This window comes from Equus quagga, chromosome 12 (genome assembly GCF_021613505.1).
Source record: "Equus quagga isolate Etosha38 chromosome 12, UCLA_HA_Equagga_1.0, whole genome shotgun sequence".
In the NCBI taxonomy this organism is placed as follows: domain Eukaryota; kingdom Metazoa; phylum Chordata; class Mammalia; order Perissodactyla; family Equidae; genus Equus; species Equus quagga.
The window spans coordinates 38,957,064-38,971,758 of NC_060278.1; the positions used below are offsets into that span (position 1 = coordinate 38,957,064).

Consider the following 14,695-nt stretch of genomic DNA (forward strand, 5'->3'; position numbering starts at 1 on the left):
CAAATGTGGAATATGAAGGGTTAGGTGTAAGGAAAATCTGACCGAGCCTGCTAAGGGTCTAAATATAGAAAGATAGGGAGAAGAATCAAAGATAAGACTAAGATCTCAAGTCTTCAAGACCAAGAAAATGATGGTACCAATAACCAAATTAAGGAAACCACAGGAATAGATCATTGTGGAGGGAATCTGTTTTAGATGTTGAAGGAACAGTAAAATGTCACATGAGCTGTGTTGAAGGCACTTGAAATGTATTATGGGAGGCAAGAGGGCCCCGTGTGCTGGAGACTCTGGAGACCCTCCAGGTTTCAAATCCGAGTTCTACATGTATACTTATTGGCCTTGTGACTTTGAGTAAACCAGCAATTATTTCTAGCTTTTATAGAATGTGCAACTCAATTTCTCTTGAAAACTTACTTTGGGCACCGTGAATTACAAGGAGGGGAAGAATCAAATTTTTTTAAAAATTCAATTTGAATGTTTTGTGTAATTAAGTTTTGAGGATTGCTTCATATGAGTTATTTGGATGCACACCCAAAACTACACACACATACCCACATACACTGACTTTTAATGTTTCCCTTTTTCTTCAGGGATGAAGAATTTTCTGTGAGTTCAGTCTTGGCTTCTGATGTTATTCATGCAAGTCGAAAAGATATACCGTGTATATTTAGAGTAAGTATGTATGCTATAATTTGATCACTGACTTATTTGTATTTGATAAAAAATCTTATATCCCTTTATGTACTCCATATCATCCAATACTTGAATGTATAGACAGTTGGTACTAAGTGAATATTTAATTAGTGAAAGATCTGTAGAAAGCCTGCTACATGGCTTGTAAAATAGATTTCCTCTTGAATAATATTTTTGAGTCACAATTCAGTTTTTGAATAAATACTGCCCCGTGGAAAATTGACTAAATGTGAGGTTTCTCACGTTTTAAAAAAATACAAGCTTTTAAAAAAAACTCACTTAAAAAATTGATGTGTGTTTCAGTTCTATTGCTTTGTAATAACCACTCCAAAATTCAGTGGCATAAATAGACATGACTTGTTATTTTTCACCATTCTGTGTGTCAGCTGTACACTTCTTAGGGTGTTGACTGGGGTCGCTCGTGTGGCTGCACTGAGCTCATTTGGGGCTGGAATATACAAAACGACCTACTCTCATGTCGGGGGCTGTGGTGCTGGCTGTCCAAGGGGTGATCTCGCTTCTCTCTGTGAACTCCCTCCATGTGGTTTCTAATCCTTCAGTAGTCTGGCTGAGCTCTCCGTGGCTGGCTTCCAGGAGAACCAGAGAAGCTGCCAGGCCTTTTAAGGACTAAACCCAAAACAGGCATTATAATCCTTCTGCATTCTGTTGATCAAAGCAAGTTTTGAGGTCAGTCTGGATTTGAGGGGAGGCACAGTGGACTCGACTTCTTGATGAGAAGAATGGAATTCCAGAGGAAGAGCTGTTGGTGGCCGCCTCTGGAGACTGTCGGCCACAGTGCAATCTTGAATTGGTGAATTAAGACGATAGAGGTTAAAAAAAAAAACTACTGCCCTGTTATGCCTAGATGCTTAGTATTGTATATGAGTCTTGTATCTAAGGAAGGTCAGACAAAGACTCCTTGGTCTCTCAGTTCCCGGACCACCAACTATCTATTCTCTCCCCAGCCACCGGGGGAGCCTACAGAGGCCCACTTATCTCCAGCTGACTCACGTGGTGGGATTTTATCGTCACTGCTGCTTAAATTACTTTTAATAAGGGATCCATGTATATAAAATTTAAATCTGTTCTGATTGTAAATGCTGTGTGTATAATGATAAACCTTCATTTAAATACTAACTCAAGTGATCTGATCTTCTCTGAGATAATGTGAGTTATTGTTATAAAGTAGAGAATGTAGGTATTTCTGAGCATTTCTGACTTTTAAAACAAGTTGAAAATCAATATAGTCTAGTACTTATGACCATGGACATGGGATCACAGTCTAGTCGTGTGCCCTTGGAAAAATTTATTTCTCTGCCTCAGTTTTCCATTCATAAAATTGGGATGTAGTAACAATACCTACCTTATGAAGATGTTGAGAGGGGTAATGAGTTAATACCTGTAAAATGCCTTGATCAGTGCCGGGTGCTCAGTAATTACTCAGTAAATGTCAGTTGCTGCTGTTATATGGGCATGGTTAATGCATTTTTTAGGATAGTGTTCTGGCGCTTTATAGCAAAGAGAATAAAAATGATGCTAACATCTAGAATGGTATCTGCTACCTTCACTTTGTCATGAATTCTAATGCTAAAATTAGTTATTCTTCTGATTAGGAACAGCTGAACTCTGTTAAAGGAATTATTTAATGAATGCTCTGTTTATCGGATAGTGCTAAGCAAACTAGCAGAAGCATAAAACTGGCTTGAAGTGTGTCTGTTTTCTAATATCATGAATATTGATTAATTGTTCTAGGTCACAGCTTCCCAGCTCTCAGCATCTAATAACACATGTTCGATCCTGATGCTGGCAGATAGTGAGAATGAGAAGAGTAAGTGGGTGGGAGTGCTGAGTGAATTGCACAAGATTTTGAAGAAAAACAAATTCAGAGACCGCTCAGTCTATGTTCCCAAAGAGGCTTATGACAGCACTCTACCCCTCATTAAAACAACCCAGGCAGCTGCAATCATAGGTAAGAATTCATAACATTTATCATGTTGTCCTAATTGTTTACTAAGCTACCTTGTGAGCAGGGACTGCTTTCATCGAGGAATCCCCAGCGTCCAACAGTGTAACGTGTTCTATCACAGACACTCAGGAAATGTTTATTGAATGAATGAAACCATATACAGCTTTGTTTCCAGTAAACAACACTCTTCAAATGTGTTCTCTTCTGAAAAAGCAACAATGCTAAAGATTAACCTATTAACAAATTTATTTTCTGCATGTGTGAATTAGAACAAGTTGTTTAATTTCTTAAAACATAAGTTTCCTGTGTAAAATGTAGATATTAATCACCTTTCAGAGGTTATTGGGAAGTTTAAATTGGATGGAATACATAACACAGAGTGCCCTGCATATAAAATGCCCTCAAAAAATAGCAGCTGCTGGGGGCCAGCCCAGTGGCATAGCCATTAGGTTCACATGTTCTGCTTCAGCAGCTAGGGGTCCGCCAGTTTGGATCCCAGGCACAGACCTACGCACCACTTATCAAGCCATGCTGTGGCAGGCATCCAACATGTGAAACAGGAAGATGGGCAGAGTTAGCTCAGGGCTAATCTTCCTCACAAAAAAAAGAAAGAAAAAGAGACAGCTTCTATGTCTGGAAGTTTAAATTTTCACCATGGTAGATAGGCAACTCTTTTGTTACTTTCTAGTAAATAATGAAAAGTTTAGTGAGTAGGGTTCAAATGCCTTTCACAATTTTTCCCTCCCAAAACAAGAAATGGAACTGGACCCCCAGGATACTAACAAACTTAGGTTTTTAATTTTTTTCTCTTTTTATTGAATAAACATTTACTTTTTTTCCCAAGTGTTGATATAGATTATTTTCTAATGATTGTTCTATTAAAAAAAGACATGAGATAATATTTATCACTGTAATCTGAAAGGAAATTTAGTAGCATAAATTGTTATTGCTGTTTTTAAATTATTTTATTTCAATTTTTTGCACCAAATTTCTTTATTATCTATTTTATTCTATTAGTTTTACATAGTTTTTACCTAATGCAAATGTTTTATATTTATGTCTTATATAGATCACGAGAGGATAGCTTTGGGAAATGAAGAAGGGTTATTTGTTGTGCATGTCACTAAAGATGGTAAGAGAGAACTTTATTGTGGAGTAACTTTGAACTATGTGTTGTTAGAAAATTCTAACTGCTAGGTTCTAGTTTCTGAAAAGAGCAGAATTTGCTCTTGTTTATTCTATAATTGAAATTTTCCAGACCTAATTTGATGTGTTTATAAGTCAAAATATAATTTTCTAATTTTTATAATCCTCTTGAGTTCTAAAATTTCCAAGTGTGTTTTGTCTTTCTTGTGTCATTTTATTGAACAGTTCTGCTCTTTGAACTCAGATTGCATTCCTACAGATGGTATGTGAAAGAAAATACAACTTGGGGCTGGCCCAGGGGTGCAGCAGTTAAGTTCACACATTTCAGCTTCAGCGACCCGGGGTTTGCTGGTTCGGATCCCAGGTGCAGACCTATGCACTGCTTGTCAAGCCGTGCTGTGGCGGGCATCCCACATATAAAGTAGAGGAAGAAGGGCATGGATGTTAGCTCAGGGCTAGTCTTCCTCAGCAAAAAAAGAGGAAGATTGGCGGCAGATATTAGCTCAGGGTTAATCTTCCTCAAAAGAGAAAGAAAGAAAATACAACTTGATTTTTCCATTGTTCTAAGAGTATTAAAAATGTATCTGTTGTTGTTTTTTCCCAGGGAGAAATTAAATACAGTCATGTGCCACATAACGACATTTCCGTCAACAATGGACCCCGTATACGATGGTGGTCCCGTAAGATTAGTGCCATGTAGCCTAGGTGTGTACCATCTAGGTTTCTGTAGTACTGCAGGGGAGGAAGAGATTTTCTTCTACCCTTCTGGGTTCTTCTGGCTAGTCTAAGAATTAAATTTACATGAGACTGATTATCAAGAGAAAAACAAAAGTTTAATAACGTGTGTACATGGGAGAAACCCAGGAGAACCAAGTAACTCACCAAAATCACCAAAGCGCTCACCTTAAACACCGTGCGCAACCAAAACGAAAGAGGATGTTGGGGTGGGGAGAGTCAGGGACTGCAAGGGGCAGGAAGTCAAGTCACAGGTACGTGAAAACAAGCAAGCGTATGGAAATCAAATGTTTATTTGGCCAGATAGAAACAGAAGAACACAGAGGGGACTCCAACCAACAGGCTTTTCTAGGTTCCTCCCCGTCTGCCACCTAGTTCACATTATTCTAGGTGATAGCTTACTTCCTCAGATGGATTTTTTATCTGAATTCTTTTAGGCAGTTAAGGGAGAGGTAACAAGAAAAACTTTCTGAGTCCTTCTCAGAAAGACTGTTTCTGAAAAATAATCAGCCTGAAATAATCCTCGTGTTAAAGAGACACATTTTGGGGTGGCAAATTTTGTTCCCCTTCAGCACACTCTATTATGTTTGCACAACGACAGAAATCACCTGATGACACGTTTCTCAGAATGTATCTCTTGTCATTAAGTATTGCATGACTGTACAGGGTGAAACAAAAAGGAACCAATTTAATTTAGCGTTCTTGAATAGTGTTCTAAGTTCTATCTTTCTTTCAGGTTAGATCATGGGAAAACTGCATTTAAACTATATTGTTTGTTGCCCTTTAGTGAAATATGAATAACTTTTTTAAAATGGGAACTCCATGGTAAAGTTCCTTAGAATTTAGTGCCAGTAAAAACGGTTTTTCTTGAAGATCTGGCATGCTTTGTCATACAGGAACTCTTTGCCTTGGCTACCAGAAATCTCAGCGCTGAATTTAATACCTTACTATAGGTGGGCTAAATTATCTTATAATAGGTATAACTATCTTCCTTTTTCTTCTTCTAATTTTTCTGATCTCTAATTCTTCTCTATGTGTATCTGTGTCTTTATTTTAAGTTGATTTATATCCTTTTGAGTATAATTGGAATATATGATTAATAAGTAAACAAAACATTATTTTGCGTTTGACTTATTATTTTTTTTGCATAGAAATTATTAGAGTTGGTGACAATAAGAAGATTCATCAGATTGAACTCATTCCAAATGATCAGCTTGTTGCTGTGATCTCAGGACGAAATCGTCATGTCCGACTTTTTCCTCTGTCAGCTTTGGACGGGCGAGAGACTGAGTTTTATAAGCTGGCAGAAACTAAAGGGTGTCAAACCATAACTTCTGGAAGAGTGCGCCACGGAGCTCTTACATGCCTGTGTGTGGCTATGAAAAGGCAGGTCCTCTGTTATGAACTATTTCAGAGCAAGACCCGTCACAGAAAATTTAAGGAAATTCAAGTCCCATATAATGTCCAGTGGATGGCCATCTTCAGTGAACAACTCTGTGTGGGATTCCAGTCAGGATTTCTGAGATACCCCTTGAATGGAGAAGGAAGTCCGTACAGTATGCTCCATTCAAACGACCACACACTGTCATTTATTGCACATCAACCAATGGATGCCATCTGCGCGGTTGAGATCTCCAGTAAAGAGTACCTGCTGTGTTTTAACAGCATTGGTATATATACCGACTGCCAGGGCCGAAGATCTAGACAGCAGGAGTTGATGTGGCCAGCAAATCCTTCCTCTTGTTGTAAGATTCTCTTACTTTTGGTTCTTATCTTTCTGTCTCTTTCTTTTTCCTTCTACTTCATCTCCTATATGTATTCATTGTTAATAACAAGTTATTATTTTAGGTCATCCTTAAAGTTTTTCCTAAGTGTTAGTTATGTTCTTTATGTAAAGTAACCATATGTACTTAGACATAAGCCTACAAGGTCAACATTAACATGCACATAATTAAAGCTAATCTTTCTATGGAATATCTTACTTAGATGGATTTGTTAACCCATGTTCTTGTATTTTGAAATAATTCTAAATAGTTACCTTCATGGTCCCCAGAAATATAGTGCTTGTGAACCTTAATAGCTCATAAGACTTATTCTGGAGAAGTAGTTACTAAGTAAATTATTTAATTGGTGATGTAAAGGTATAATGTCACATCTATAGGAAGTGTTATTCAGTTTTTACCTAGATGGGTAGATACTTAAAATTGCCTATTGTACTCTTTCAAGAAAGATTAAAACAATAAATTGTTGAATACTTGTCATGTGCATTTCGCTGTACAAGATAGAACAATGAGCAGAATAGACAGTCTCACCCTCACAGAACATGGAGTGCAGGAGGATGGGTCCATGAGCAAACCAGAAGTTGCAGGAGAATCTGTGCTATGACAGCGAAGTTCAGAGTTCCATAGGCACGTAGGAGTATCTAACCCAAAGTGTTTTGTTTTTAGTGAAAGACACTTGAGTGTGTTTAAATGCTGAAGGGAAGTAGCCACTAGGGGGCTAGGGCAGGTTGTCTGTCTGGTAAACGCAGGAAATAGAGGAAGTTCCTCAAGAAGGCTGGCGAGGGTGGAATTCAGAACCTGAGGAAGGATTTGGGGCAGGAGGAGTGCAGCCTCTTCCACTGTGACAAGATAGGAGGAGTGACGGGTATGGGGACAGTGGAGGGTAAGATTTAGTAGAAGAAAGCTTAGGAGAGCCAGACGTGCTTATTACAGAAAATTTTAAAAATACACAAAAAAAGAACAAAAGAAAAATACTTCTAATCCTGCCTACCCAGACTTGATTACTCTTAATGTTTTGTTTCTTCTGAAAAATATACTCCTGTCTATGGCATCATATTTAATGAATGCTGTTTTGTAACCTAATCAGATATTAATTCCAAGTATTACTTCTAATGTGAAGTAAGAATTAGAATATCTGGGTTTTATGAATAGCTCTGCCAAAAGTTTAATTCATAATTTTAGTTTAAGTAAATCATTTAATCTCTTTGCTTGTGTCACCATTTATCAATGTTTATCCTCTCCATAAGTGTATACGGAGCATCTCCCCTGCTCATGTCACTGTGCCAGGTCCTTTATCGTACCTTCATAACTGTGACTAGAACTCCTACCTAAAGATTTCGCTACTTTGTAAGTTTGTTTTACTGTCAATAGCTTGGCTTTAGGAATCAAGTACTTTAAAATGTAGTGAAATTCTTTATAGAACTAGTATTGGGTAAGGGAATATCATACCCTTGGTGTTAACAGAATCCTTTTGTATTATAATGGCTATACAATCTCCCCATCTGTGATTTATGTTCTGTTTATTTCAGAAATATTTTGACGACTACCATATGAGAAGAACAGGATTTGGGTGGGATTCTACTCTACAGTTGTTTAGCAAAGATCTTTCAAAATGTTTTGGGTTTAATAGTTGCAGTAACCAGCCAACTGTCCCCTCCCCCTTCTCCCAGGTTACAATGCACCCTATCTCTCAGTGTATAGTGAGAACGCGGTGGATATCTTTGATGTGAACTCCATGGAATGGATTCAGACTCTCCCCCTCAAAAAGGTAAGATAACATTAAAATGTGGGCTAAGCGAACTAATGAGCGAAACACTGATGTGACTAGTTGTTTTTCATGAATTCAGAATTTTTTGGTATATGTAATTGATAATTTGGGACTTAGCTAAGAGTAAAAACATAGTAAAGAAAAAATCAAGCTGTTTAATTTTATAGATAGCTCAACATCATATTGTTTTTATTACAATTAGTTTCACTATATAAAGTATGATTATTATCATAATGAACAAATAGAATATATCCTAGAACCTGGAATGTCAGTATTATCTTCCTCTTTAGTTTAAGGAGCTCTGAGGGAGTATATTTTTCTTAATTATAGCTGTTTTTCACATAATGGTATGCAATTTTAAATCCTCTGAGACAGATTTCACATGCTGAAAAAGTGATTAAATTTGGAACCAAAACTGTGTTTAAGTATCTCATGATTAAAAAATAAAGATGTCACATATTCCTAATAAAATAATATTTTCCTTTAATATTTCCCTTTGATAACATAAAGAGAATTTTTACAAGTATAGAACAGCTATTTTGCAAATCTGAAGAGTATCAGTTTCATGTAGATATGTAGCATGCATCATTAGTTGAGGGACAGGGTTTAGAGGAATAGGGGAAATAAAGTAGCCAAGATGATATTTCAAGATCTGCCCCAATTTTAAACCACATCAACAATGAAAAAAGCTCTTGTAAATACATCATATGAAACAACTTAATATCGTACTCTAGTTTGTAAGTTTTGGCTGGTTTCAATTAGTTTTCCATTTTATTTTTATCATGTGAATTTTGTCATATGCACGAAAGAATATATGACCTTTATGAAACATAATAATAAACTGATCACTTATGAACCCACCTCCTAACTTAAGAGGCAGACCATTATCAATATCACTGCGTCCACCTGTGTACTTTTCCCTCATCCCATACCCCTGCCTCTTCCCAGAGAAATTCACTATCCTGAATGGTGTGTTTATCATTCCCTTGCTTTTCTTAAAATACAAAAAATTTTGCATATTTTCATAGGCCTAAACAATATATTCAGTTTTTCTTGCATTTGAGATTATAATGTTATGTTGTATGTCATCTCCTGCCTTGCTTTCTTCATGCATTTACTGTGTTTCTAAAATTCATCCATGTTATTACACATACTATTTAAAAGTTTATTGCTTGTCACTACTATAAAATATTCTGTTGGGTAAATAGATCATAATTTATTTATCAGTTCTCTGATTAGCAGACATTTGAGTTATTGACCCAGCTTTTTGCTATTGTGAACATTGTTGCATTTGTCTTCTGGTTCGTGTGTGCAGTGGTTTCCTTAAGTCATATTCTTAGGAACGGAATTGATGGGACATGGGGAATGCAAGTGTTCCACTTTACAGGATACATCAAATTATTTTCCAAAGTAATTGTACCAGTTGACACTCCCACTCGGTATATGAGTTCTTACTGAGCCACATTGTCTCTGATATTTGCCATTGCCAGAATTCATAGTTTTATAACCATAATAAGTGATTTTTGTTTGATTGGTCATCTTTTTCTTATTGATTTATTGAAATTCTTTATATATTGTAGATACTGGCTTAGTAATGGGTGTTGTAAATCTTTTCCATTTGTGAGTTTCTATTCATTTTTATGTTGTATTTTGCTGAACATTTATTGTTATAAGAAAACAATAAATTATATTGTCTTGCTAAAAATTTATTGTTAGAAATTTTAAAGTAGTTAAAAATATCTTTCTCATCCTTTAGGTTTATCTTTTTTTCTCCCATTTAAGACACTCTTTCCTGCCTCAAGATTAGAAAGATATGACCCTTATTTTCTTTCAAAAGTTTGAAAGTTTTGCCTGTTACATTTATATATCTTTAATCCGTTTGAAATTGATTTCCTGTGTATGGTGTGAGGCGAGGATTCCATTTCATTTGCTCCGTGTAGATAACCAGCGGTTCCATTACCATCTGTTGACCGTCCTTCCTTTCCCCAATGATGCACAATCTCCTTTCTGTCTTTCATGTACATTTAGTTCAAGTAAGATTCATAAAGTAGCTGTGTTGATATCTTAGTATAATCATTTGGTCACTAATGGCTTTAAAAAGTCAAATTTAAGTTTTAAATGTATTTCTACTTTTTTTATTTTTGCCCAGAATATTCTTTCTTTAAAATGTTATTATTAAACTTTGTTCAAATTAGATAATTCTGTACCTTTCCAGTCAGAACTAAGGTTCATTTTTTGTTGATTTTCTGTGAAGGCTATATTTTGAAGGGGAAGGATAAATTAAAGATCTTAATAGTATGTGCTTTATAAATAGGCCAAAAGTTTTAGACTTAAGTTTTGAAGGTTTTCTTGAAATACTAATTTCGTTTTTTATTATTTTAGGTCCGACCCTTAAACAGTGAAGGATCATTAAATCTTTTAGGGTTGGAGACAATTAGATTAATATATTTCAAAAATAAGATGGCAGGTAAGAAAATACACATTAATCGGATAGCTTCAATGGAAATGTCCTCTCTAAGCTGACTGCCTAAAGATAATAAGTGGCAGAGCCCAGATTTTCCCTCAACTGTATCTTGCTCCAAAGTCTGTTATCTTGGCCACTATCATACTCTCTCAGTATAATAAAACTACTGGACAAAAAGTCATCCTGTTAAGCTCGCGTAGCCGTACAAGCAAAATATTTCTTTCTGACCTGCCTTGTTATTTTTCTGTGGAGTACCGAGGTAAGTAAAGTATAGCTGAATATATCTTCTGTGTTTTTAATACTGTAGAACCTAACCAAAATTTGTACCACTAAAATTATGAAAACCCATCCAGAGTCCCGGTGGGGACTTTGGAATACATCTACTGCCAACGCACAGGGCTTAGAGCTTCTGAAGTGCTAACGACAACGTGAGCGGCAGAAACAGGGAAGAGAGGAGAGTCCCCGGAGTGCCCAGAATCAGGAGAAGGGAGTGGGTGCCCTGGGGTTACGAGGAGCAGGGCAGTGTCCAGAGTTGTGGGGTGAGTCCCGGCCAGGGAGCCTGTCCATGTGTAATTAAAATGAAATGTTTGCCAGTCAGAGTGACCTGAACAGTTAAAATCTCACTTTAACAAATATTATTATAATGGTCTCTTCCATATAATAAAGCTAATTTCATGTCTTAGCAACAAATTTCTGTGTAGCAAAGGTATTCGTAAGTTTATGATCTTTTGTGGTGGATCTGTTTAATGAAGATGTTCTTATGGTACATTATGTATTTAAAATAATAATTTAAATTGATTTAAACGTAAGTGAAAACATTGGCGTCAAGAAAACACATTAAAATGTTTATACCAGTTCTCTCTCAGTAGTGTGATTATTATCTTCTTTATGCTTTTTCCCCCGTATTCTCCAATAAATTTATATATTCTACTATCCAAAAGAAATCTATCAAAGGTTTGTCATTTTTGTTTTGTTTTTAAGTACTAAAGTACACGGACACGTTGCTGGGCCTCAGGTTGGATGCTCTGGTACATCCGCTTGGCACTGGAGGTTTCTTGGTATCCAGTCTGGTGACTGTAGGAGTAGACCTGTCCTAAGAGGATATTCCAGTATGACTCGAGAAAGGATACTCAGGTTTTAGAAGGGATTCCCACTCACAGATGGATTCGCCATGAAGCTAATGAAACTTAAGCTTTAGGCCCCTCACTTCCAAGACCCTGTATTTAATTTTGGATCTATTTTTTAGAGGAATTCCGAATATTTGTATAACATTGGATTCACTCTGTTCTCACTGTGTGTGATCATGATGATCATAAACTGTGTGCATTACCCAGTTTGTGTCTATAGGGTGACACCTCTTCCAACTTGTCTTTTCCTGGGCTTCCATCTTTCTGCTCTAGGCTGAGAGTCAAGGTAGAGCTTAGAGAAGGAAGACCTGCCAAAATTTCAATGTAGTTGTCTTGTCCTTTGAAAAGGGGAGGAAATCCCATTTCCCAGAGGTCCTTTTTCTGTCTTGCTTTCTCCTCCATCTCTCAGGAGCTCAAAGTGCTCCTGCAGCCCTCTGGCTATCCAAAACCTCCCATGGCCATCGCAACACACCAACACATGCTTCATCCTCACAATTCTCAGATTCCGGAATTGTGTTTCATATTCTCATCCACTTTGAAAATTCTGTCCTTTTCACATTGGTCATTAGGAAAGCAGTCTGATTAAGCTACGACAGTATGGGGAGAATGCTGGGTTTTTTTTTTTTACTAATTATCAACTTTGGCCTGCCTTCCAGCCCCACTTGGCTTCTTCCCACCTTCTTTTTCTCACTTTAGCTTTTTGGGTGTTAAAAACTTGTAAAGGTTGCCTTTTCTCTTTTTCCTTACCTAATGGCATCTATCGTGGTGTATAGCTACGATTGTCTCTTATTCTTAGAGTATGTTCACATATCCCAGCATGTTTTGGGAGCCCATGGCTGAAAGTTTGTTCACCTATAGGTATTAAAATTGAAATAGAATAAGATGTGTGCTGGACTGCTAAATGTATACAGTTAAGTATCCTTTCTCCTCAAGATCAGAAGAGTAGAAGTAACAACAGATTCTGACCTTTAGTAAAGGAAGCTAGTGGGAGCACAATTCCTAGTAAGGACCACATCTTGCATGTTGGATCTTGCAAAGGAAATGTTTTAATATGTAGAAATAATTTTATCATTTATGCTTGATTACGTACTTGTACAATTAACTGATATTTGTACTGTCTTGGAGACTAATGGATAAAAAGCATTTTAGCACTTTAAAGAACATCATTATTCTTTGTATTTTTTTTACAGAAGGGGATGAGCTAGTAGTTCCTGAAACGTCCGATAATAGTCGGAAACAAATGGTGAGAAACATTAACAACAAGCGGCGTTACTCCTTCCGAGTCCCAGAAGAGGAGAGGATGCAGCAGAGGAGGTGGAGTTAATTTATGCCCGTCACCCACACACGCTTGTAGCATTGGAAGGACTGTTTGGTCGTAATACTGCATTTGATGTGGAAGGAAAATCTGGTCTCTGAAAATCTGTCGGTCATCTATGGTGTTAAAAACTGCAATAATGAGAATACTTCTCAGTGTAATTTGATTCGTTTCTCAATGTGTATGGAATAGTTACAATTTTTAGAATGTGGACCTTTCTGTAATGTAAGCATAGAGCATAATAGAGCATATCTGTGCATATAGTAAACCTCTGTATATCTAAGAACTTTACATTACCTGTTCTCTTCAGAGCAAACAGAAATAGGCTTGTAGTATTTCCAGTTACGTATAAAAACATTTCTGAAGTATTATCAAGTATTTTAAAAGAAATACATAAAACGGTCAGAATTACCTGTAAAATAGGGTAGACTTCTTTTTTTTTTTTTTTTTTTTAAGATTTTATTTTTTCCTTTTTCTCCCCAAAGCCCCCCAGTACATAGTTGTGTATTCTTCGTTGTGGGTTCCTCTAGTTGTGGCATGTGGGACGCTGCCTCAGCGTGGTTTGACGAGCAGTGCCATGTCCGCGCCCAGGATTCGAACCGTCGAAACACTGGGCCGCCTGCAGCGGAGCGCGCGAACTTAACCACTCGGCCACGGGGCCAGCCCCTAGGGTAGACTTCTTTGATATCCAAGCACTAAAAGAACCCTCTCCATTTTCCCACCACAATCATAAGATCTTTTATTTAAAATCTAAAACAAAATCTTTTTTTTTTTGCCTTTTTTTTAATTGAGTTAATGATAGGTTACAATCGTGTGAAATTTCAGTTGTACATTAATGTTTGTCATTCATGTTGTAGGTGCACCACTTCACCCTTTGTGCCCACCCCCCACCCCACCTTTCCCCTGGTAGCCACTAAACTGTTCTTAGTCCACATTTTTAAATTCCTCATATGAGTGGAGTCATACACAGATTATCCTTCTCTAACTGGCTTATTTCACTTAACATAATTCCCTCAAGGTCCATCCATGTTATTGCAAATGGAATGATTTTGTTCTGTTTTGCAGCTGAGTAGTATTCCATTGTATATATGTACCACATCTTCTTTATCCAGTCATCTGTTGATGGGCACTTAGGTTGCTTCCATGTCTTGGCTATTGTAAACAATGCTGCAATGAACATTGGGGTGCATAGGACTTTTGGGATTGCTGACTTCAAGCTCTCTGGATAAATACCCAGTAGTGGGATGGCTGGATCGTATGGTAGTTCTATTTTTAATTTTTTGAGGAATCGCCATACTGTTTTCCATAGTGGCTGCACCAGTTTGCATTCCCACCAGCAGTGTATGAGGGTTCCTTTTTCTCCACTACCTCTCCAACATTTGTTACTATTAGTTTTAGATATTTTTGTCATTCTAATGGGTGTAAGGTGATATCAGTGTAGTTTTGATTTGCATTTCCCTGATGATCAGCGATGATGAGCATCTTTTCATGTGCCTATTGGCCATCCGTATATCTTCTTTGGAGAAATGTCTGTTAAAACAAAATCTTTTAAGTAAAATTTTAATTGAGTTTATTCTATTATTTTAATTCTGTCCTTATTAACATGATTTCATAGTTTTATTTTTATGAAAAAAATGCTTAATTTTTTTCTAAAGTTATCTAGATTGATCATGGGGAAAAATGTCTAAACAGGTGTCTTA

The 14,695-nt window shown here is 36.9% G+C and overlaps 1 protein-coding gene across 12 annotated transcripts in view; it reads left to right on the plus strand.

The window, feature by feature from the left end:
• The window catches only part of CDC42BPA (CDC42 binding protein kinase alpha), a 312,972-nt gene that overhangs the window by 279,788 nt on the left and 18,489 nt on the right, over nucleotides 1-14,695 (plus strand). For all 12 annotated transcript variants that reach the window (XM_046678634.1, XM_046678632.1, XM_046678638.1 and 9 more), the window contains 7 exons: nucleotides 591-672; nucleotides 2,446-2,662; nucleotides 3,729-3,791; nucleotides 5,692-6,285; nucleotides 7,992-8,089; nucleotides 10,472-10,556; nucleotides 12,871-12,994. In XM_046678634.1, the coding sequence (XP_046534590.1) occupies nucleotides 591-672; nucleotides 2,446-2,662; nucleotides 3,729-3,791; nucleotides 5,692-6,285; nucleotides 7,992-8,089; nucleotides 10,472-10,556; nucleotides 12,871-12,994 (1,263 nt within the window). The remainder of the gene's footprint in view (nucleotides 1-590; nucleotides 673-2,445; nucleotides 2,663-3,728; nucleotides 3,792-5,691; nucleotides 6,286-7,991; nucleotides 8,090-10,471; nucleotides 10,557-12,870; nucleotides 12,995-14,695) is intronic.